The 26,509-nt window shown below is 39.4% G+C and overlaps 1 protein-coding gene across 1 annotated transcript; it reads right to left on the reverse strand.

The window, feature by feature from the left end:
• Window positions 1-256: 256 nt before the first annotated feature.
• ARFGAP3 (ADP ribosylation factor GTPase activating protein 3) lies at window positions 257-26,154 on the reverse strand. Its single transcript, XM_015628923.3, has 16 exons — window positions 25,993-26,154; window positions 20,230-20,348; window positions 19,661-19,733; window positions 17,078-17,209; window positions 15,539-15,625; window positions 14,615-14,696; window positions 14,315-14,371; window positions 13,174-13,220; window positions 11,924-12,069; window positions 9,726-9,851; window positions 9,173-9,295; window positions 6,525-6,662; window positions 5,724-5,847; window positions 4,738-4,828; window positions 1,442-1,563; window positions 257-1,181 (listed from the first exon to the last, which is right to left on the reverse strand). The coding sequence occupies exons 1-16, from the start codon at window positions 26,059-26,061 to the stop codon at window positions 1,164-1,166; spliced, it is 1,554 nt and encodes a 517-aa protein (XP_015484409.1). The 5' UTR covers window positions 26,062-26,154; the 3' UTR covers window positions 257-1,163.
• Between the last annotated feature and the right edge of the window lie 355 nt (window positions 26,155-26,509).

Genomic DNA, 26,509 nt, shown 5'->3' on the forward strand with positions numbered 1-26,509 from the left:
GGCAGGTACAAATTAAATCCCAAATACAGCTACACTGTTAACGGTATCTAACACAATATCTCAGTTCAGTAGTTTATTTTCTACCCCAACTTTAGTGTTTAGATTTCTAAATCACTACAACAATTTAGTAAGATTGCATGTTTGACTACCTGAAACTAAAGGCTAATTTTACCAGACCACTGTATAGACAGAATACAGATGACAGTGTTTAGAAAGCTGGATACTGATGAAAACACACAGAAACTGGATTCAAAACTGAGTTTATAGCAATTGTTTTTATTAGATATCAGCAGTTTACAAATCTGAATTAAGAAAATTACAGAACAGAATTAACTTGAATTCATTCTTGGTTGTAAAGTTTTTCCTTTAAGGTCATAATAATTTTTATGCAGGATGTCATCAGCAATAAATTCTAGACTGTCTAAAACACAGCCCCACTATTTCCTTATTCAATAATTGATAATTTATCAAAAATCTAAGATTGTACTAAACATTTTAACAAGTATTTAATTAACTACTCTATTAGGCCCTTAGTAGATTTCAAGTTTTTTTTATTTTTTATTTTTTACACAATACAGAATTTTAAAAAGCACTTAAGGATTCTATATTGCAATTCTTTTTGTAACTTTCAAAACTAGGTATAAATAGACTATTCCCACAAGGTGAAATCCACTATTCAGTATTACCACGTTTTGACTTCTCCACATTCACATCTAAGCACAGAACCTTCTAGCTGGAATACTGTTTTAAACCACTAATTCCCCACCATTTTAATGCACATCAATAAATGACTTCAAGAGCTTTTACTTCCTGGCAAGCACAGGTTTAATTTAAATGTATATTTTGCTACAGTCTACTAAACAGCACATCTCCTTTCTCCTTCCTGCCTCACAGACAGAGCCAGTAATAAAATAAAGCTCTCAGCTTATCTAACAGTAAGGTTGTTAAGAAATAAAGACTGGAAAGGAAGAAAAAAGAAAAAGTATATGCAATGTAACAAGTTGCTGCAAGATTTCTGCAAAGATACAACAGCACTAAGAAGAGGCTGAGTCAGAAATCTGCACTAAGAAACAGGTAAAAACATCATCAGTCTTAAGGCAACCTTCATTTGAATCAGCAGTGATTACTTGTGTGCCTGAAGAGGAATCCTTCTTTAGCTTCAGTTAGGAGCCATATCGATCCTAGAAAAGTAAAAAATAACAAACCAAATATGAGTAGCTTTTACATGGAAAGAAATCACTTTTACTTCCATTTGTGCAATAAATAGCAGCTGAATTCTTCAAGACTTTCAGAAAATTGACCAGTGCTTTAGCATCTACTTTGAGAAGTCTACGGAACTCAAAACCAAATTTATTCTTTTCTCCCTAATGGCAATTCAGTGGCAGGATCCATATAGAAAGACTTCAACTGATGGTTAATAGATTGTGACATTTCTACTCACCTGTATAGATGTCATGACTCCATTAGCAAGGACAGAAAGTTTGCCAGCCACAGATTTCACTCCTTGTTTAAACTGAGCTATATCAGGAGCTGAAGGCAAGACATTGGTAATATTGTAGCTTCCTAAAAGGAGAACACACACATGGAGGAAACAGAATTTTGTATTAAAATTAACCTTTTTTTTCTCTCCCTGAAGCACAATGTATGACTAGGAGCACTACAGAGATCTTGATGTCTTAAATGCATCTTCCTTTGGATTGTTTGCAGGTTTTCATAATTCCACCCAAGTGTCATCCTCTACACTCTGTATTCCCAGCAAAGCAATTCATGTTTGGATAGTAGATGACTTATTCTGTTCTTCCAGGCTGTGACAAGGCTGTTTTGTATCCTCAACAGCTGTTATCCCCTTGCAATTTGAAGATGAATACACTTCAGAGGTGGCTGAAGTGATGAACCCTATTCGTGTGCTTGCAGAGTGGTGATTTCCATGCTGCATAAACACATACATTTTGCCTTACTACATCTGAGGCTTTGAAAAATCCATAGAAATTACAGTAAATGCAAATAAATTAGGTTTTAAAACTCCAGAATAATGCTGGCAATCCAGCTTTCCTTAAAGTCAATATATTTTGGACAGAATTAGGTGTGCCGTTATTATGGAAAGTGCAGGTCTAAAGGTAACAGAAATCAAAGATAATTAATTAATTACTCTAATTATACTCAAAACTAACTCCGTGCTAAGTATTAACATGACAACAATTACCATCACCCACTCACTGGTGAAAATAATTACTGGCATACCTTAATATCAAATATGGGATAGTGTCAAAGGCACAAATCCAACTAAACCAGAATCACAGAACCATGATCACAGAGTCAATTACAGAATGGTCAGAGTTGGAAAGAATCTCAAATATCATCACATTCTGATCCCCTGTGACAAGCAGGGAAACCTTCCATTATCCCAGGTTGTTTCAAGCCCTCTCCAACCTGGCCTTGGACCCCTTCCAGGGTTGGGGCAGCCACAAGCACCCAGCTTCTCTGGGTAACCAGAGGTCAGGGTGTCACCACCCTCACAGGGAACAATTTCTTCCTCATATCCAATCTAACCCTGCTCTCTGTCACTGTGAAGCCATTGCCCCTTGTCCTGTCACTGCAGGCCCTTGTCAAGAGTCTCTCTCCATCTTTCCTGTGGGTTCCCTTCAGGCACTGCAAGGCCACAGTGAGGTCACCCCAAAGATCTCAGGAGTTAATAGGGCTCCAGGAAGTAACCATCCCAAATCAAACCATTTTTAAATGGAGACTCCTTTTAGTTTTTTGAATGGGGGGGGGGAGGAGGAAGAGAGAGAAAGAGAGGGACCACGAAGCTCCTGTGTCCTGGGAAGTTAAAGGCCTCATCAATAGGTTGAGACAGACAACCCTGGAGATAATTTGTTTTACCTATGACAAGAGGCTGGTTTGTAGCACAGATGCCTTGTAACATTCAGAGAACTTCCCACTACAATACTTCAACCCAGCATGGGTTTATAGATATTATAGATCCTCTTTATAAATTATTTCCAAGATTTCCCTCACACAGCCCTATTTCTGAGCTGTAATTTGGACTTCCTCACTATCTGTTCCACTCATCAAATGCTTCAGGCATTTTTGTTACTAAAATCAGTCACAGAAATAAAAGCTGCAGATATAAATAACCTGAGAAGCTCTAATCACTTCTCAGCCACAAGAATTCCCTATCATTTGCTGGCTAAGTTTGGTTGGTCTGAAGAAGGCAGAAAAGCAACTCCTTTTTTTGTGGTTTCCTTGCAAACTGGCACCAAGTCTGCCACTTGACTTTCAAAAGCATCAGCTTTGAAATAATACAAAAAGGCTTTTTCTTGCAGCCCCTTCTTTGGTTAAAAACCTCCCTACAGCATTCTGTACAAAAACAAGGAGCCCTACACTGTTCTACCCTGACATCTCATAAATGCTCATAAAAACAACCTTAGGTACAAAGGATGTTTTATCCCAGCAAGGACTCCAAAACTACAGTAGTGTTTTTGTTGACAGTGTTGTTATTAAGTTTATTTTATGGAACTAATGATATTCTGGGCATTAATTCCACACCAGACAAACTGTCAGTGCAGTAGCATTTCTCCAAGAATGGCCACCCCTCAGTTTTTGGGGTGAGGGGTGTAGCAGAGACATGCAGGAAAGGAAGTTTCTGTACATTTGATAAAATGTTCATTTATGACACCATGCTGCAAAGACTCTTTCAAGTAGCTAAAGCAACTTACTGGGATTTTTGCTTCATATCTTCTTCTGACAAGTTTTTTTTTCACATTTCAAATTCCTAAACCCTGGTCTTAAGCAACTGGTAACAGGAGTTATTTCTCTGCTAGTCAGTGTATTCAAACTTGCTTTGGGCATCAAAATTAAACAGTCACGTGTTTTGGGGATTTTCCCTCCTACTTTTCCAAAGTGAAATCAGATGCTGCACACTGTTTGTTTTTCCAGCCTATTTGAATAATTACTCACAGATTTCAAGTTCTTCAGTAACTCTTCTAACTCTTCTTTTTCCAATTTCTTCAAAAGCTAAGGGATGAAACTCAACTGATTAAGCCTATAGAATGTTCCAGTATTTGCCACCTTTTCCATTGCACATCACTGCACAATCCAAGAAGCATTGGAAAGAAAACAGACATTTTCAATAACCTGAGGGACTTCTTTTCACTCAATCTAATCTTTCTCCCTTCCTGATTTGATGAACAACACTCTCCAGTGTGAGGTGTTCCAACAAATCTTTGAAACAGACAATCCAAGTGAAGATCTTCCTTAATAATTTTGCAAGGCCAGAGGCAGAAGCAAATATCCCACTGAATGGATATGTCATGCAACAGTTTACATGGGAATTTCAAGTCCACTAACATTTTATTAATGATTTTTCCTAGATCCAGTATAATTATGACAGCTAATGAGCTATTCATGGTAACTGATCAAAAAACTACCTGAGACTACTCAAACTACTGAAACTACATTTAGGTGTTACCTCATTGGAAAATATTACAGTTTTCCTTTGATACATGTTATTTACAAAATAGTCTGTTATTTGCAACACACGCCCCCAGTATAAAATACTGAACTTACAGAATCAAAACTGAGAACTTGAGATTTAAGGGGTTAATTTTTAAACAGTGACCACACCTGCTGTCCCTGTTGGAGCTATTAGCATTTTGCTTGCACAACACAATGATTGTGATTAGAAGCAGTCAGGGCCTGCACTCCCCACATGCTCCAGTTTCTCACTCTGATATGTACCTGTTGGTTGTTTTCTCTGGTCTTCAAACAAGTCAGCTGAACTTATGGATGTGCTTCCAGAAAGCCTTTCTAGCCGAGACCTTGCTTCATACTGGAAAAGAATTGAGAATAAAAAGGATTTTATCAGCTTGCTGCCACCTTTTGAGGTCACATCAGATAATCAGAGACTACAGACACTTAGAACTGGACTATACTGAAAGCCGTGCCCATTTCAATCTTCACACCACTTACACTGAGTTTGCCACCATCTCATTTGTGAGTTGTCACCCAAGAGTGACATTTATCATTGAAACCCCAAGGGTCCCACTCACTGTTAGTTACTCTACAATTGCTGAAAAACCATTAAAAACAACTACAAAGAGTGAAATAGAGGGGAAAGCACTGCAGTCCTGCTGACTCTTCCAACCACATGACACTTTTAAGTCATCTTTTTCCAAGTGCCCTGCAAACAGTAATTATACTTTTAATTAGTATTTACACTGTTAGATTTTCATTAAAAATCTGTATCCCACCTCCAAAATGCAGCACAATACTAATCTCTTTTTCCTAGGCTGATTCAGCTCCTTGCAATTCACTCAACTATTTATTTACTTGGTTAGCTTTACAACATTAATGATGTTTTCATGTAACAAATACACAGCAGGAAGAGGCTTCAGCAGTGGTTTGTTGGCATCAGTTTGGGTATTTAGAACAAATTAAGCCTGATTCTATCAAAAATCGGGAGTGCTAAATCACAGTCTACCACTTCTGCCAGGAAAGAAGAATGATGGAGGTATGGTTCTATGTGCAACTGCAATTACTTAAATTCTAAATTATCAGAAATTTGTACATTTCTATCAAACAAATAATCAAGGGGACATAATTCTATAAGCTCACTAATTCTACAAATTTTAACTATTGATTGCCTTCTCTCTTACAAGAACACCATTTTTATAGCCATAGAATATTTTAACACTTAAAAATACTTATCACTGTTTCCTACTTACATCAGCCTGATCTTGCCTTCCAAAATACATGTCTGATGAAATGGCTTTGACATTGCCAAATTTTTTCTGTGCCTCATCTGTGTTTGCAGGAGGTTCATATTCAGGCTTACGCCGAGATGCAGGCCTGGAAGGACAACAAACTGCTTCAGGGAGAGAAACCTCATTCACATCGTGACAGAATGAAAGGAATCAAGAAGTACTTAAGTACTCCAACTCTATTGTACAGGTAAATGAAAAATATGATTTAAAGTAGAAAGAAGACAGGCAGAAAACACCAACCAAGCACATAACCTCCCCCTTTTCTACATTTTCTACTTGGTTACAAAGATTGACAGAGAAAGTTGTCATAGAGAAAATATACTTTTTTATCATCACAATCCGACTTGTTTTTTGTGTCTCCAGTACCTCCATCCTCAGAACTGAGCACCCCAAATTTTCATTTGTTAACAAGGTTTCCTTTGATTCATCACACAATAAACAAAGCAGGTATTTGTTCAGAACAGGGCAAATATTTGAGTTTCTCCCCACATCTTTTGTCTACTTCCTTTTTTGCTGAAAGTGTTTGGGAATTACCTCCAGTACATGCACCGAACATCTCTGAGCAGAACAGACAGTGCTTAAAATGTGAGAAATTCAGCTTACAAAAGAAATTCAGTCAGGAGATCTCTTGACTGCTGATGGAAGTTCTGGCCAAATTTTTCTTTTATAGACTGAAGAAAATCCCACTACTATGACCATGACCCAAATCACATTAAAACTTGGGCTTTCTGGACAAAAATCTGTTTGGTTTTCTTGAGGTACCTGTCTGAAAATCCTGTGCTTTTTGAAGTTAACAATATATCAATGTCTTTACTATTATTTTCTTTCTTCCAAAAAGCATCTGAATTGTCATCCCATTTAGAGAAGGTGCTGCTCCTCAAATCTGAAGAATCATAGTACCTAGAATAAAAGAAAGAAAAACCTGTTGAAAAGTCAGAACTTTGTTACTTATTGAAAAGTGGGAATATATTTATTTGTTGTTAGATAATGACTGCTGTAAGTATTCATTAGCAAGTACATTTTCACCAAAATTACAGCTGTCAGTTGTGAGAATAATTTGGATTTCACAACACTGCTTTAGAAGCTTTGTACTGTTTAATCCAATGGCTCAAAACAGGCAGGAAAGCCTTTATTATTTCTGGTTCTGTATTTTTTTTAATCCAAATACTAAGAACTCATGAGTTTTGCAGCACAATTCATTAAAATTAAATGCTAAAAACGTATTTCTTGAAAGCGAGTCTGAATTTAATAAGACAATCTTCTCTTGCACATCAAAACCGCAGGGAAAACACAAAATAAAAGGAAAAAAATTAAGCATGTTTGTCAATTCTGGTACATGATTTGATCTTTTCCTCTTTTTATTACCTACACATATTTCAGCATATATGGAAAGTATTTGAAAAAATAAAAATATACCACCAAAAACCTATTAAAATGCTGAAGATTAAGATTTTGTGCTTGAAGAAATTTACCTGAAGTTTGGATATGACCAGGATGGAGAGAAAGATGACCAAAACCACAGGGGGATAGGAGAATGGAACCATTTAGTACAACAAGACAGGATATTAAAACCTGCCCCTGCATTTTGTGAAAAATACTCTTAAAAAAGAAAGTTCTCAATGTTTGCACTATGAATGGTCAGGCCACTCGATTTTGCAGTTTATGAGAAATGTAACACCTGCAGCAGCAAAGTCTCAGCACCAAGCACGGAAAATAGGAGGGACAGATTTGGAATGAACATCTCCAAAAAGCAGGAGCCTTTCTCCTGACAGGCAAATATAACCCACAGCAATTTTTTTTAATTCCATAATAACAAACAATCAAGGTGTTTTTATGGATTTGAAGCTTTCCAGTCTCACAATGGCCACCAAAACCATGGCATTGGGCAGGGGCTGCATGAGCTGATTTGAGTAAAAGTGTTTATTTTCTCTAACCTTCCCTCTCACATTTTTGCAGCTTTGCAAAATACTTCTTCAGTATTTGGGGTGGGGGAAGAGAGAAAAACTGCATTTAACAGATTAAATAAAGTTTTACATTGTGATGATAATAAGATTGCATTAACTGTAGCAAAAGCAGAACATCAAAATTCAGGATTTTCAGAGGCTTGAATTTTATGTAAAAACCTTGAGACTTTTAGCTTGCTTAATTCATTTATAACCACTCTAATACCCAGTATGACTATTTTGTTTTTGGGCAAAATATACTAAGATGATGCTAAAGCTACTTTGCCTCTATTTCAAAGTCTCAACTTGAAATAAAGGATAATAATACCTTTAACAAGTCCAAATCTGACTGTTCTTTCTTTAAAGAGAATGAACTTGTGTACCAACTCCAACTGGATTCTCCCAGCTCGAACCAGAACAACAACAGCAGGGTTACAATTACAGCCAGGTTACAACTTATCCTCTAATCATTGAACCACAACACACTAAAAAGCCTCCTCCATAATTCATCCTTTGCCTGCTGGTAGCTGATGAATAATTTGAGAGCAGTAACAGTTCTTTCCAGGGAGCAAACAAGGCAAGCACTGAAATGCTACATTTTATTTTACAAGACTGCTGCCACTTTCCTGGACCCACATTTGTATTTCTGCTGCAGTGACTGCACTAGAAAATAGTGACACAAAAGCCTTTGTGCTTTTATTTGTCTGTCTACAATTAGGTACAATTTCTCATGTTTCTGTGGCATGGATGCAATAAAGGCAGTTTATGAAAGCACCTGTTTATGTCTCTCAGTCCAGAAAAAGCTGGTTCATTGTAATTAGTGCCTGCAAGATTAAATTATTTTTCTTCTCCCAAGAGCAATATTTTATAGTGTGCATTGCATTCATCCTCTGATAACAAACATCTCAATTATTTCTCGCTTAACATTTTATGTTTTACATAAAGTCTCTGAAATAGGACTGCAGACATCCACACAACACACCCAGCACAATACCTCAAAAAGATTGAAGTTTTTGTATTTGGCATGCAGAGAATGATGCAACTGTGGTACATCTAATATCAGACTTCAATGCTTGTTTAATTTGAAGATAATAGAAAGAAAGAGAAAAGGAATGAACACAAGACATTCTGATAAAATATTCACTGGATTTTGAATACAGCAAATAAAAGTTTACATGGCAACTGTGTGTGCAAGCAGAGACTAGACTGGACAGGACGGAATCTACAAACACAAAGTTCAGACCACTTTCCCAACAAAGCTGCCTCCCCTCTTTCACAAATCCATCTGTCACTGAGGCAAAGTCAACTTTTCCACAACTCTTCTGATTCAGATGTCCCCTGAAAACATGCTGGGTGTGTACACAGGTTCAAACTGCCTTCATCTCAGCTTTCAAAAACACTGTGCATATTATTATGGCATTTGCACATCCTTCTGGACCCATCCAAAATCAAAAGCTTACAGAATACCTTGAGCTAGAAGAGAAGTAAGAGTCTTCCACATCATCCATGTACTTCTTCTTTGGCTTTGCAATTGTAGGTGTTTCCTGCTCTATTGTTTGCATATCTGAGGTGACTGAGTGAGAAATGCCACTGGGGACAGGAAGAAAACAAGCATGTAAATAGATGACAAAACCCACACCATAAAAGAAAAAAAAAAAATCAAAGCCCAAATCTAGTTTCTGAAGCTTGCTGAGAAAGTGCAAGCTATACAAACATTTAAGGAAAGAGGAATTAAAATAAAGGACCCTTGGAAAACTGTCATTCTCTCAAGTAGGGACAGGACTTCTGAGCACAAAGTCTGTTCTAACACCTGGAAAACACAATCTAGGTTGACCTCTGTCTGGCAGGCTAGAACTTAAATCTACCAGAAGCTTCCCTTTGACAAAGAGAAGATTTTTTGCTGATATTGTCAAGTTTCCATAACATGTTCTAGTCCATTTCTTCATTTCCTGAGTAAAATAAGGGATAAGTGCATAAAACCACATAGCATTTCTAAGTCAGTTTCCATAACTTCACATACCTCCTGTTGATGCCCAATCCCATGCCAAGCCTCTCCAGTTCTGTTTTCTTCTTACCAGAGAGGTTTAAGGTTTCTTCTCTTGCCTTAATATCAAGATCTCTGTAGGCCAACCTTAAAGATGACACACTAGAAAAAAAAACCACAGTTACCAGAGAAATGTCCAATGCTACACTGAATGATCAGCAGAACATTAACAATAATTATTGTAGCACTGTATTTTTTAATGTCTTCCCTTAAGGCATATTTGGGCTCAGCTAAGTCTCTATCCCTTACCTCTAAACCATCTCAGTATTTTCCAGTCACACCAGTGCAGCAGAGACTGAGGTTTTTCATCTTGATTACAGAATTGCAGAAATACTGCTTAAATTTAATTTGTCAGGTCAAAAGGGATACAATTTTGATTTTAAAGAGCAACTCAGCAATATTTTAATTCATAAGTCTCAACTGGCATGAAGTACAGATGAACTATCAGAAGAAAGGCAAATGAAATTCAGGATGCTGCTATTAGATGTGGTGCAAAACTAAAAGGAATAACTGAAAACATCGACCCAGAATTTTAAGCAGTAAGATTAGCAGCCCTTCTCAGGAAATCTGTTTTATTAACATCAAAACTGTATTTGCTGTTGATTAAAACAAATAGGAATACGGATCAAGTTTTTAGAAGTAATTTCAGCCCCCTATTATTTTCACTGCTCAGCAGAAGCTAAGGAAATTGTGTACAAATTTAAAAATCACATTTAAAGATTCAAGTCTCAGAACTCTTCCTCCCTCTAAATACTAAACTACAAAAGAATCATTTCCATTCCTGCCACAAAACAAAGTCTTATTGAATTAATTTAGTAAAGCTTATTACTCAAGCTTTTAAAATTAAAGCCACCACACAAATTAGTTTGAATCAAATGCAGTTTTAGCAGACTTCACCCTTCCTTTCATTTTGGCATCTGCTGCCACCTACAGTTAAAATTCCCAAATGATAATCTCAGGGAAATACAGATCTCTTGCCTCCACTGGGACTGGATCCATAAACTTGGTGTATGTGCATCCTTCATGTTTACAAGCATTTTTAGAGAGTTTTGGCTACTGCAGAAAGGTTGCAGAACTTACAATAAAAGTTGGCTTGGATCTTTAGATTTATACATTTCTGACACAAAACCCAAGACACTACTTGGGACTTTCTTCCAAACTAAATTATACAATCAAAGAAAATATTGATAAAGAATAATAATACATGAAGAATCCTTTTTTTTTATTATTTAGTTTTTACTTCAGAGTCTCTCCACTGGTACTTTTTGGCAATCACCAAGAACCATGATGTTGTGCTTAAAACACTTCAAATGATCCCCTTGTGATTGGCATTTTTAATGGAACCAAAACATCCATCTCTGCAAGGACAACATAAAAGTGAGCAAAAGAAATGGGGAGGAGATTATAGACCAAACACCTTGGTATCACAATCAAAAAGTGATCTTGTAATTATGTAATAATTCAGAAAACTTAAAAGGTTATAGGAAGGATTCCCTAGCACCTGACAGGCTGTTAAGCTCTGTTAACAGCAAACTAACCAACTATTTAGTAGTCTAATGTTGATGACAAGTAATGAAATATTAGAAACCAAAAGCACATAGCAGAGGAATGTGGAAGGAATCAGGAACAGCACCCTCTGAGCTTTAGGGCTGAGTATTTATTAATTAAGGTGGACCAACAGATTCAAGGCCTCAGACAGAATTATTCAAAGGGTTTTGGCGAAAATGAGGGCAGTTCCAGCATAAATCAGCTGAAAACTTCATCAGGCAATTAGAGACATATTTAAACTTCCTCTGCTCTTACCCACTAAGTACAAGTTAAGCTGAATATTCCCTATGCTCTTAGAAAGACTGTTTTCAATATTACTGAGTTCACTGCACCAAACCAAAATAAACTAGGTACCTAGCATGAGATAAAAAAAATGTCAAGAGCCAAGAGTCTTCTTAACACTTAACTTTCTACAGTAACTCATCAACTGTATAAACATATATTTAATGGCCAAAAAAAGGGCACTGGGAGAATTACTGCTTGGCTCACCTTAACCAAGTCTGGGCATTTTTAAGGACTGAAGTTTTATTGGCATATGCTAATCTATGGTAGTATTTAAAATGCTGTCAATTAGCTCATTAAATTAGGCTTCATGGCTTACCATTATATAATTAATTCATACTCACAGTGGCTCTTCCTTCTCAGTTTTCTTACTACTGTGAAGATCCTCTTGTTCCTTCATTTTATCTACAGCTTGTGCTTGTTTTTCAATCTCATTAAAGCTTTGGCTACTCACTTTTTGGGCTCCCAAACCACCTTTTTTGGCACCAAGCTGGAATGATTGAAAAACAAAAAACCAAAAGCCCCAATATTATAACTGAGACAGCCACCTCAGCTGACTCAACAGCCAGATGTGAAAACAACAGCAAACACTACACCCTGTCTCGGAGCAGTCCTTGCAGACAGCAAGAACAATCTGGAGCAGGGAAAATACTTCTTTCTGTATTCTGGACTTCAAAATTCTGCTTCTGCTAATTGTACTTACAAATGTAGTTAGCTTTGCAGTGAAGTCCCACAGAAAAAAATAGAAGTATTCGAGTTTTAGTTGTTCAGAGATTGTCAGGCTCAAATAAATATAGCACACAGAACAACTTTGTTTTCTTTTGCTGTATAGGAATAATAAATTTCGTTGGAATGGAGTCATTATCAGATTTATAAAACACTTAATACTGCAAATATGGATACAATGTGCTGACTCAGATGGTGGCCCAGCCCTCAAACTGCTGCTCTTAGTCTCCTCTGTGTTTAATTCCTCACCTGCAACAGTGCAGCAACAATAAAATTCAAAATGCATTTATCTTCACTTTTTATTACTTTAAAGCCTTAATGTAAAAGCTCCAGGCCACACACCCACAGATCACAAACTGTACCTGCACCTGTCAGCCCAGTTCTGTTGTTCTCACTGGGAGGGACCAGATCTGCACAAACCACCCAGAATAAAAAATTCCTCTCGGGTATTAGGGTCTTCTAGTGGGAGCACAAAATCATGGGATTTAATCTAAATTATCTGCTCCAATAAACCTTCAAAATCTTCTGTTCTACAGTGGCCCAGACTTAAAAGGAGTGACTCCCTGTAAAAAAGCTGCCACCTGATAGCCCACAATTAGGCTGGCATTAGGGTGACTATTAGTGCTGTTCCTTGAGTTGCAACAGCCACACATTCAAAACTTGGGCTGCCTTCCTCAGTCTTCCTGTGCCCTGAACCATCATTTGGAGACACGAAACTCTCTTCCTGCCTTTTTACAGAGACCAGATGCTAAGAAAGTGCTAAGACCCCATGCAGAATCAAGTCTGTAAGCTATCTTTAAACTATCTTTAAACTATCTTTAAATAAATGACCTATAATACAGTTAAAAATTCTCATGGGTATACTTACCCCCTTCTTAGCTTGATTTGGCTTCTTTTTTATGAAGGTGGTGTTCTCTGCAAGAATTAAATGTACATTAGTTAACAGACAATTTTTATTTATTCCAGAACCGCAGAAGAAAATTTCTGTAACATCAACCTCAAAATAGTTTTTGCCATTTATTTTACTGTCTTTCTACACTGAGGGCTGAGATACTAAACCAAGTGACACAACAGAGCTGTGAATATATCCAAGAAAATGTGGGCAGCTACCTTTGATTGGCATCTCTTGAAAATATGCAATAAGAATGAAACTACTGCTCGGTTATCTGTTGCAGATTCCTGCTAATAAACAGAACAGGAAAGCAGGACTTATTCTTTTGAATCAGACTTGAGATCCACCTGACCTCATATCACTTCCAAGATGAGTTTTCTCCTGTCTAGAAAGGCATTGGCTGTGTTCAAACCCACCAGGGATACACATAAAACATATCTACATCTCACCCAAAACATCACAAGCATTTTAAGTGGCTCCTACTGGATGCCTGTGCACACAGAAAAGCTACTCTGAGCTGAAATTTGTGTGGAAAGGGGCATAAACAGAACAGAGATTCTTCCCTCAAGACAGAACTTGTCATGTCCAAACCAACCAAGAAAAGCACTTGTTTTAGGAGAACATGTTAGAGATACAAATGAGAAAAGCAGGAAGTACATCCAGTGAACTTTTTTGCAGTCCTCAGCTCTAAAACAACCAAACCAAATTAAAACAGTGATGATGACCATACCTGCCTAAAGTATCAAAACAGGCCCAGACAGCACTTCTTTACCACCTCTGTGCTGCTGAGAATCAACACTTCATTCTCAGAAACCTGGTCCTCCAGGACAAGTCTCAAAGTGACAAATCACTGAGGTATTTTACTCTATTCTATTTCCATCAGCTTTTTTCCTTACTCACAGTATGATAAACTGCTCACTGTTAAGTATAAGAGCCTGGTGATTGAAGGTATTGCATTATCAACACAGGATTTTTCCAGTCCAAGTTTTTATGTTCAGATTTCTGAAAAGAGAGCAAAATCTATTTCCACAGCTCTTCCCAGGCAGGCATTCTTTGTCCAAAGGGATATTTGGGTTTCCTACATTTACTGCTCTCTTTTGCTGCTTGCACTCATTACCTAATGCAGGCTGTGGGGATGTGTTAAGGCCATCAACACTTGGTCCATGCTCTGGTCCTAAAAGATAAGGAATAACAAGGGTAAGAATATCAGAAGGCTCTGATATTCTGATAGAGACACCATAATGTGGTATTTTCATCACAGCTTTCCCAGTCACTTAAGAGAGCAGCAGCTACCCCAAATTCTTGTGTTATTAAGCATGGTTAGGTTATTTAACTATTAAAACAGGGAAAAAAAAGAGACTAAACTAAGATAATATTAAAAAAATGCAACTTATTATTAACAAAGAACCAATCATACCTTCACAGGATTCTGAAATGTTTTCTGAAGTTTTCTGCTGGAGAGAAACTGGTTCTGGTAACACCCACTCTGTATCCTTTGCCTTGAAAAAAAACCCCACAAAATCAAAAGTGCACAGAAAATACAGCAAATAAATATGAGCACTTAACTAAAGACTGCATAAGCATCACTGGTTTATTAATATTGAATTTTTATGATTACAGCTTTTAGGATTAAAACCTGTACTCAGAAGGGCAGCTCTTAAAATTACAAGAAATGCCTACCTTTACTAAAAGCAAGTAGTTTCAATCCACTCCTGAATACTTTTATTTCTCCTCTCAGGAATTTTGTTTACCTTATGTTTATCATCAAAACCAATAATATGCATTTATAACTGTGCTTTAGATTTATTTATTGTATGCTGGATGATTTACTTAAATATAATCACCACACCTCCGAAGCTCTCGCGTTTCCTGTTTTCATCTTTCACTTCATTTTTAATTGTGAGCAACATTCCTGGTGCATCCTCCCACTCACTTCAAACACATTCCCCTCAACAGGCAGGTCTGTGACCAGGTCACAACAAATGTTGTAAGAACTGTTACACTTTGCTGATCAAAAACCCAAGGTACAACACAGTATATTTATATCAGAGCACTTCCAAGTAAGAAACCCTGGCTCCAAGTGGAATTGTTATGTCTACAAAAAAATAGATTTTCATTCCACGTTTAGCTACTATCTGGGTCATTTAAAATGATCATCTTAGAAAGTGGTTCACATCCAGGAAGAATTCTGAGACTCACAGAAGGAAAAGCAGATAAATACCAACTCCTTGACCTACCTTTTCTCTATAAAGTTTTCTTTCAGGGTTTAATCTCCACCACAGAGCTCACAGTCAACCAAAGTGTTTAGAAAGCAAACAAGAATTAGACAGGTAATTTGTACCTTGGTAGAAGCATGGGATGCAAAAAAATCTTCCTCCTCTTTGTTTTGAGGTGATGCTGGTGGCATTCCACATCCATCTGTCCACAGCTGAAATTAAGAGACAAAATTTTACAGGTTAATTGCATGAATATATTTTTTCCCAATGCACTAATCTTAAAAGAATTCTGTTTTGTTTTCAGCTTAAAAACATAATGACTTTTCTTCTTGTCTGTGTTTTTTCCATACAAATTTATCCAATGTTCAATAGATGACATTCCTTTTTTTATTAAATCCACACATATTTCTTGTGCTTCTGGTGGACCAGCCAAGAGCTTTGAGCACAGGCAGATCTCAGGACTGGGGTCCCCAAAGTGCCACAGGACTGCAGGACAGGGCTCCAACCTGTGGCCTGCACTCCAAGATTACTCACAGACAAATCTTTTCTCACAGCTCTTCTTACTCCATGCAGGAATAATGATCTCTGTCAGAAAGGATACTGAAGGTACAACAAGCTCACTTCACCATTCAACAATCAGCGTCCTCAGTAAGTCAGAAAAGGAATTTTTTACCATGTGACAGGGGAGGGGATGGTTGGTACTAAATGCAACCATCTGAATAATTTACTTCAGTAATTTAAATAGCACATAATTCCTTAAGTCTGCAGTGCACAGCTAAAAATATTCACTAAATATTTAGTGAATTTAGTAAATATTTTAGTGAATATCAAACAATTGGATGGAATCTGTAATTGAAACAAGATAATCACAGTTCCTCAAAGAGTCATTTGGGAAATTTGCCACAAACTTAGATACACACAGTATATTATACTTAATAAACAGCTTAAGATGTAAAATGTGTTTAAGTCAAAAGAAATATTCTCTAAACTTAGTGGTGTGAATTATATTGTCCATACTATGAATACTTGAGAATGATCCATTAAATTTCATGGTGTTTGATGCAGTGATACGAGAAAAAAATCAAGCCCTCTTGCTTTTAATTTCCACTCATCTGATCAACTTTACATGAACCAGTCCCAAACTTCAACAACCTGAATTAAACAATCAAAACATGTTTTCTGTGTATGAAGAAGAGAACTGTTGTCAAAACTTAATCTAACACTTCAGAAATCAATTCTGGATACTTTGCTTGACTTCTGTCAGCAACCTTACAATGTTTTGACAGCTTGCATGAACTGCCTCAGCATTTCTGATAGAGAACAGCAAGTTCTTCACAACTCACTAATTTCCCAAATATTATTTTTGTAGGGAAAAAACAAAAAAATACATTATCTACCTGTTCAAAACAAACTCCACTTAAATCACACACAGTGTGTAGTTAATTCCATTACAATTTTTCATGCTATACTCCTCTAGATATCCAATTTCAGAGAAGTAAAGATAAAACCACTACATGGTTCATGGAGAAATGGCCACATTATCTGAAGACTGATAACCTTTTCTATTAGAAATGATTACTGATCAGAAATGTAAAGTGACTTTAGAGGGAGAAAAAAGTGAGTTTTTTCAGGAATCTCCTGGCCTCAGGACACACACTACTCACATCAGTCCCATGCTTTCTCGTGGCCTGTGTTGCAAGAGATTTGATCTTCTCCTTGTAGAGCTGAGCGGCACGACTGTTGTACTTGGCATTGGTGTCATTGGTTGTGCACCCATGTTGGTGGAAAAAAGCAGACTGGGAAGCAGAACACAGAAAATGCCGTCAGAACAGACTGAAAAGCTAATGTCATTTGACACAAAGATACATTGCAATGCAGAAAACTAGTCTGCTTCCCAGCCTAAATCTAATAATTTAAGTTATGGAGTCTAAGAAATCTGCAAAGTACAAAGGAAACTCCACTCTGGGGACTTCTTTACATATAAATAAAAACAGAAAAAAACCCCAATATATCAGTGTGATGCTATAAGAGCATATACAAATGCAAGCTTCCACCATTTACAAAAAAATCCTTGATCTGAAATTAAGTGATAAAGTGGAAGGAAGAGGTAAAATTAATTGCCAGTAGTTGTGCTCCACAGGACATTCCTAATATTCTAAAAGGCATTGCTTGGATTAATCTCTGTCAAGCTGGGGAGATCAATTTCAACAGTATCAAAATGAGTGTACAAAAGTGGTCCTCCTTCAAAAGCAAGAGTTGTGCCCAGATATGTTTATAGGCTTGTGTGTTTATATAAAATGAATAAATGAAGATTGTGCATTTCTGCATGTTAATATATACACTATTAACTTGGCACTTAGAGAAGCTTCTTAGAAACCCTAATTCCAATTACCATAGAGCTGTGATCTGAAAGCACAAGGAGCTAAGAACACTTTGGATTTTCTAGCTATCTAAAATTCACCAGGAAGCTCAGGATCCACTGTTAGCCAGGATTCAGTATCATCAGGCAATTACAGAACACAAATGATTGATGTTAATCTAGCAGTGCTTCTAGCCAATAGTAAGTAAACCTAGAATTTGGTATTTGACTGGAACCAAAAGGGAATGGCTCTTTAGTGCCATTAAAAGAAAAGTGTTAATTTTACTTCAATGTACAGACAATTTAACAATCTGTTTTTTCAAGTTTCAGGTATTAATCTTCTGAAGTAACCCAAACCAGACCATTGAGAACCTAAGGTACTTGGGGAATTGCTGAGGGTGTATTGCACCTCTTGGTACAACATATGATAGGAAACAGTGACATCCAAGCAGGAAGACAAAACCCAACAAAATCAAACAGTTAAGGTTTATTGTAATTCCTCCACTAATAGACTTTCTAAGATTAACTGAAGACTTTTTCAGACTTTGCCATCTCTTCTTTCCAACTGCCTCAAACCCTTTACATAGCACAATTTATATAATTTAATCAAAGTTTTTAATCATTTGGCTAAAAAAGAAACTGTTCTTAACATGAAATCTCCCTATTCTCATTAGTCAAAACAGTGATTTTTTTTTATGTACTCAGTGGTATAACAGAAACTTGATGAGGACATTCATATAACAGCAGCACTAACATGGAAAGGAATAACTTGGCAAGGACAGACAGAAGAAAAAGAGGAAGAAGATACCATGTAACTGCTCAGATCTGTAACCCTGAGACAGTGACTCGATGCATGCCAAATTCAAAGAAAAATATTTGACTGGAAAATACAGAAGTGGAAGATAAGTAACAATGACCCTAAACTCAGCATTTTTTGTATGTAAATAAGAAAAAAATTATAAAAACCCTAAAGACTTAAGGAAAGATGGTTAAAACTGTCACGGAAAAGACCATGGAAAACAAGCTTGGGTAAAGCTTCTTATAGAAACAACATTAAGGACCAAGCACAAATGAAAAAATATACAGGGTAAGCATCCAGGGAATTAGAAGAAAAATAGAAATTGCTTTTGGAAGTTGCATGTTCCCACACTGGGTGGGCCAACTTAAGGAAGCACTCTCAGTTATTTGTGGAAAAAGCTGTGAAAAGATTGCCAAAGAGCTTACAAAAGAAAACAAAAAGGGAGATTGAGAACTAGACAGCTGTCAACAGAACTTCAATTTACAAACACATTGTGTAAGTACATAAAAAAATCAAGTTGAAAGTAACAGCCAATATGAATTGGCCCAAACCATGACACTGCTAGTCCCCACAACAATGCAGCACATCTTATCTTCAGTGCTAACTCAGGTGAAGTTAGATCTTGACTCCAAGGTGACTTTTGGCAGTTCCATGGGTTTTGGCATGTTTTTTTCACAAGACATGGAAGGAATGGTGGTCACAGGAAGGGGCCCATAAGCTTCCTTTATAAGCCATCTTTGAGCAGCTGTCTAAATTAGACATTGACAAGGAATCTGATCTGACCTTTTCAGTGATTTTCATCACTGACTTCTAAGAAAAAAAAACCAAAACATTTTCAGACTACACCAAAATGGAGAAGTTGCAAGAAAGGAGGATTAAATCAGCATCCAGAGGGACAGAGAAATTCTTAAAAAGAAGAGATGGGGGTGTGTGTGTGTGTCTGTGTGTGTGTGCTGTAACAAAAAAAAGGACTGGAAAAATAAAAATAATTCCAGAAAGAGAGGCAGTAAGGACAGAGAACATTCTCCAAGCTTACATTACAAGATTACCAAGCTTCAACATGCAAAGCAAACACCAGGGAGTACGTACAGCGTTTGCATTTCCTCCGACCTGCATGCATCTCAGCTGGAACCAGGACCAATTGGAATCCAGCTCTGTAGACCTAAATGCAAAGAAATGTTTTTAGTGTTACCACCAAAGCCATTAAAAAAACTCTCTGTTTCTGTTCTTTTTCCAAGTGTTTCTCTCCAACCCCCTGTCCCTTTTTTTTGTAATCTGTAGTTATTTATCAGACCCCAAAAGGCCCTGAGTCAGCAGCTGGGACACTCACCTGGAATAGGACAAACTCAGGGTGCAGATTTATTGCATCAGCTGACTACCTGAGCACTATCCAAGTACTAGAACCACAGAATAGTTTGGCTTTGGAAGGGTAGAATTCAGGTGCCACCACAATGAGCTGCTTCAGGAAACTAAGACAGCAACTGAACACAATTCCCAAGAAGCTATCAGATCAGAAGCTATCAGCAAAGCCAACACAAACACTAAGAAGGTTTGAATCAGAAGCTGAAGGAAGAATGGGTTTCCCTCTCTGAGCAAGTCTGTGAACAAACAAAACTATTAAAAGATGAATTTTACTGTCAAAACACACCAATACTTACCGAATGAAACTCAAGTGAACGCCAAGGGACCGGTGGGTCCCTGAGCAATCGATACAGAGAAACACTCCATAGGTGATGCTTGCCCAGCTGGGGTTCTTTGCTCCACAGTCAAAACATACCTTAAAGAAAGCAAACATCAGTAACAGGAGTCAAGCATAACCAGGCCTTAGAGCTGTATTACAAGTCAATGTAACACCCCTGCAGTGATCTAACTTTGTTAACTCATTCTTACAGCATTTGTTGACATGACAACTCCATGTATCCTAATTTTAGGCATCTAAAGAGGAGTTACACAATCTGCCCACAAACTACAGCCTCCCCATTTCCAAAATTAACCACTGTACACAGGTTAAGAAATCAGGTCAGAGAACCCACATCAGCCTAGTTCAAACACACATTTAATACAGCGCTTCCAGCACTGCTGGGATAGGAAAGTGGTTAAGAAATATTTCCCCAAAGGCAGGCTCTCCTCATGTTGCACCTGTGAGTCCCCAGAAGGTTATCAGCAGGACTAATGCCATCATTATCTACTTTCCTATATTGAAACCTTGACCTTCAGGGCAAGCCATGGCAATCCAGCTGTGTCAGGAAGGCCTCTGAGCACTGCTTATCCAGGCAGCCTCTGCAGATATTTGCATGATTCATCATTCACCAATTGCCACATCAGCCTTCCCACTGTCTGGGCCACACTGGTTAAAAAGCAACCAGGTCCACAATTACTGCATGGACAAACCCAGGAATTTCCTTCCCTCTGACACCGCGTTGGACCTCTAACATTCAGCCAAAACAGCAAGAGCTGTGTCTGTGTGTGTGTCATACACTTTGCAGGTCAGCAGACCATGAAGCCCTTTTTCAGCTATTCTGAATTCTGTGCCACTTTGATCAAGGAAAGCAAGAACCAGAAAAAATTATCTGATACAAATCAATTATGAAATGCAAGAAACACAACAACTTTAAACATAAACAGCTATTCAGAGTTAATGCCATGTGCACACATCTATTCCTGTATGACAGGTCTTTATCTGATCAATGTTTTTTCAGAGGTAAAAGAAAAAGGCTGCAGAGAAGCCTTTTTACAGCAAAAGCATCCACCCAGTGGCACCTAATAAGAAGTAACTCCACAGAGAGATAAGCTTTTAAACACAAACTGACAGCATTCCAATTTGCAACTTTATCCTTTAACAACCTCATATAAACTTAATGCATCCTCAGATCGCAATGGAAGTTCTAGCTATATGCAGATATGAAAAATAAAGTTTATTCCAAGCCAGGTGAGAACATATGGAACATCATAAACAGGCCACAGAGCTTCCAGCACCTCCTTGCCAGGCTGAACAACAAAATAAAAATAAAATTAAGGAGTCTTGCCAGAAACTCCCTCTGTAAACCTGGAGAGAGATTTTTGTCTCTCTTTTTTTGTACATACACAGTCAAACAAGCCCTGAGTCTGGGATCAAGTCATGTCACCCATCATCCATCCAAATTAATTTCAGGTGCATGCCTAGGAGTAGTTTAAGGCTAAACTCCTCAGCTTAATGTGGGTCTATTTAGCTTGGGCACTCCAAATTTATCAAGCATAAGCACAGCTCACCAGCAGATTCAGCAATAACTCTTCCAACAACTGAACACTTTAAGGGTGAGCTGCAGTTAGGTAATGACTGGTAACACACACAGAAATCATGGAGATCACAGCTCCTGCATGTGCAAGTCCTGCCTTTCCCTCTCAACAGGGACCTAATACTTATTAATGTTATTTACATGTCCCACTTCTGCATGTGGAAATGGGGCATTCACTGGCATACAGCAGAAATGAAAGCAACACAGAATGGGTGACAACAGGAGGGGCTAGAAGGAGTCCCTGAAACAAGCTCAGGTGGAATGGCACACAGGGGGTGAGGGGAAAAAGAATGAGTAAGACTTCATGCATGCCATATTCTAAGACAACACACAGCTTAAGTAGTCAGAACTTGTTTTGGTTTTTTTTTTCCCCAAATTCTTTGAAGCAGCTCCTTAAAATACAAGAGACTCATCTTCATTTTAAATTGACAATTTTCAGGCTTTTTCTTACAAGGCCAAAAGAGGATGGGGACAACAAAAGAGAAGATTCTGCTTGAAACTAAAGCAAACAGAGCAACTGTGGTCTCACATCTGATATAGGAGAGCAAAGTTGACTTACAGGTGGAAGTCTTGTGGAAATTCCCTGGAGTACAAATGGGAAACCAGAATCTGGAGTGGGTGGTTAAAAAAAACCACTCATGTCTTTAAAAGTTCCATCATAAACATGCCTGAAGATTCTTTTCTTTTCCCTTTCCTTTCCTCCAATTATGAGCACTTTGTAATTTTAACATCTGAAATTCAATTGCATCACCTTGGAGTTGGCTTCCACAGCTCAGTTTCTTCAGTGTTACACAGGAGCCCCTACCAGATACCTGTGAGACTATTCAGGCGGCATAAAAATGTACCTTTCAGGACTGAGATGAAAGCAGGAATATCCAATTTTCTTCTGAAAGCAAAGGAGGAGCTCCTGTTTCCATCAATGTTATGCCAATATAAATAGATGCATGTTTCATTAACATTTGGATTAATTTTGCTTCATTTTCTCAATTTTTAAAGTGCTTCCCCCATCACATAATTTTTAAGAACCAGGGGGAAGAAACTGAAATCAATTTCAGAGCCACACTATGAAATTGTTTCCATTTTAAAAACAGACAAATTGTATTTTCTGTGCAGATTTAGGTGCAACTAAAATATTAAAATATTGATTAAAAATAAATTTGAAGTATAGGCTTAAATAACCTAGTGCTTTCAAAATACATTTTCATGATTTTTGTTTATTTTGTGTTGAGACACTCCACAGTGTAGATTCAGTAAGAGTCACTTTGGAAAAACACAGCCAAAGACGTAACTGAGATGTCTCTACAAGAGCAAACACAGAGATTTGGGTATAACCCACAGCAAGCAGTTAATAAATCATAAAACATCCACCTTGCGCAAAACACCTACATTAATAAATAAATTAATTAAATATTGACATTGGCTATGGAAATGCAGCAATAAATAGCTGATAGAAATGCTATTTTTGGCAAGAGCAGAAGCGGTGAGTGGGTTCAGCAAGAGCACTTATCCCTGAGATCAGGGTTACACAGAAACTTTCAGCCTCTGCACTCTGAACCTCCACTGGAACAGGGTTCCAGCCCCAGGGCAGATCCACACCTTGCCATTCCCAGGCTGTGGATCCAGCTGCCTGAACACCAACCCGGCTGAGGTCAGGAGTGCCACACAGCCAAGCTGATCTGAACCCAAGCAGCTCCTCTTAGTCACCAGCCACTGTCCCCAGATACGCTTTCCTTCTTCTCTTGCATCAGCACTAATAATGCCAGCTGCTGATCCCGCTGGGAAGCAGCTCTGCATGGGCACACGGACTCAGAGCAAAGGCAGGGCCAACTCGGAGTGCAGCCACCTGGTCAGGAATGCCAACATAAGGGAGGGAACTGCAGTGCTGGCCACGGGAAGGCAAGAGGACTGCCCGTTTTGGAAGTGTCATCATCTCAACATGACTTAAGGGACACAAGATAGCAGAGCCCATCCTGTGGCAAAACCCAACACAGACCACTCCCAAACACACGCTGTAATAACAAAACTAAGCTACTGATAAACCACCGGCACAACATGCTGGGAGTCCAAGCAAAGACAGGAATACCATCATCAACCAAAGAAAAGAACTAGGTGGAAAAGAATGAGAAAACAACATTTTCAGAGGAATAGATCTATGGCAGAATAGAAGAGACTTTCAGCACAGCCTGAGTGCACAAGTCTTTGAAAGGGTTGAGCCGTAGAGCTCAAACACTCAAGTAAACAGTATCAAGTAGCTTAAGGACTATGATCATTTTTATGGGTACAAAATACATCCTATTTAATAAGTGTAACATGTTTATTAAGTCATCAGGCAGCTGATCAGTCTGCTGTCATCAGGCAGTTCTACATTATGTAACCCTCAAAGACACCAAGAACTCAAAACCTCATCATAAAGGGAGCTAACATGAAATTACAGATGTTAATTTCAAGACAATTATTCAAGCATCACTTTCAACACACTATCACCCACAAATTAAACTGCATTTATTTAAATGAGAATTATTTTCCTGAGCTCACATGCACTAAGAACTACCACAGAGCACCCAGAACATTGTAAATGCACATGCCTGCTTAGAGCAGACCTTCCCAAACGCTACCCATAAACAGCACAGTTAAAGCAAATTACTAAGCTTTTAATCCAGAACCCTTTTCATTATTTGCATTTTCCCATGTCTTTCTTCCCCACCAAAAAAACCCCTTACAAATAAAAGGGGCAGACAGGCTGCTTGAGAAGAACACAACGGAACGGGAACAAACATAAAGGTAAAAAACACGAGAGGAGAAACTGATGGAAGAAACAACTTTTACTTCAGGAGAACTGTCAGACAGACAGGCACGGGAGAGTTGTGAGACCTTAGCTGATGTTTTCCACTCTCCCTCTCTGCCTTCTTAGGTCGACCAGACCGGGCACCACTGCATTGTTATCGAGTTCTCTGTGCCTGAGCCACTTCTTTGCCAGTGGCCCACGGTGAGTGGCAGCACACATTGTGCCAATACTGCTGTGTCAACACTGAATTTCTATGTGGCGTCTGACACGGGGAGACAGATACACCTGAGCAACCACAGGTACCACATCCACCTGATCAAATCTACACAGTAACAAGGAGTCCAGCACAGGGGAACTGCCCGAGGCACCCCATGCTTGCCAGGCAGGGGCAGTACTTTCTATTTCTCCTGTGATCCCAATATAGAAAAAGTATCACAATAGCCCTAAACTACTAAATTTTCAGGTAGAGTGGCAGTGAATTTCAGGAGCTTGTAAGAGATCTTTTCTCACCCTCGTTGTTGGGACTAGGACCTTTCTTTGATCAACTTTTCACCCCATTGCAAAGGCAAGTTTTAAGAATACTTTTGTTAGAATCTGAGTGTTCATCTCTGAGCTCTGCTTTGAGAAACCAGACCTGTGCAGTCTTAATGAACTGCGTTCACAGAGTGGAAGTCAGTTTTGGACCAGAGACAGACATCCGGATTCCTAGTCTCAGAAAACAAACCCAACGTGTTTCTCCGTAACGCTAATCCGAAGTTTCCTGGTGGGTGTATATTTCACGTATACTCTCAGCGTACATCGCAAAGCCAACACAAACAAGCGACACAGAGCAGCTGCAGGCACTTGTCACCTGGCCAGCCACCTTTCCCAGCCCACACCTCCACAGGCAATGGACACTACAGCAACACCTTCGCACCACGGAGAAAGCCACCTGAGCACGGGACAAGCCCAGCAAGATTAAAAACCAACAAACTTTTACCACTGCCTAAATGTCTGTACCACTTTGCTGGACAGTAAAAACAGGAGGGGAAAAAAACAAAAAGGCAACACACACTCAACGTTGCAGCTGGTTGGGAACTTGTTTTTATGCTCAGCGGACCTGAGGCACCCGGTGGGGGCCGCACCTCCCTCCCCAAGGACGGATCCCTTCGGGATGCGGGATGCCGGCCGGAGGGACGGGGGGCAGGCTGGGAAGAGCCGCCCCGCTCCCGGGACGGCCACCCCGGGGAGCCGCCGGGCCTTTCCCTGCTGTCCCGGGCGGGACGCGCCGGGCTGCGGGCCCCGCGCCTCCCCCGCCCCGCCGGCTGTGCGACGTGTCACCGCGGCGGAGCGCTGCCCGCCGGCCCGGCCCGGCCCCTTACCTTGTTGGTGGGCACGGAGCGGAGCCGCTTGAAGATGGCGGCGATGTCCTGCTTGCTGGGTTCGCACATGGCGCCGGGGGAGCCGGCGGGGCCGCCGGGGGAACCGCGGGGAAGAAGGGCCGGAGCTGCCGGGACTGCCCGCGCCGCCGCTCCCGGGACGCTCCGCCCGCCGCGGCCCGGCCGGCCCCGCGCCTGGCGCTGAGGGGCGGCGCGGCCCCGCCCGGTCCGCCCGGTTGCCGCGGAGACGAGAGCGGAGCGAGGCGGCGCCGGGGTGCGCGGGGCGAGGGGTGGGAAGCCCGCACCCACGGAGTCACAGGAGCTTTGGGCCTGGAAAAGACCTCGGAGATGAGCGAGCCCAACCTTTGAACGCTCGCCACCGCGTCAGTTGCACCGTGGCACTGGGCGCCACGTGCATCTTAACAACAGCCCCAGGGACCTGCATTCCACCGTCTGCCTGAGCAGCCCGTTCCGATATCTAATCGCCCTTTCCGTGAAAAAATCCGCCTTATGTCCAAAC

Source organism: Parus major, chromosome 1A, assembly GCF_001522545.3.
Source record: "Parus major isolate Abel chromosome 1A, Parus_major1.1, whole genome shotgun sequence".
Lineage (NCBI taxonomy): Eukaryota > Metazoa > Chordata > Aves > Passeriformes > Paridae > Parus > Parus major.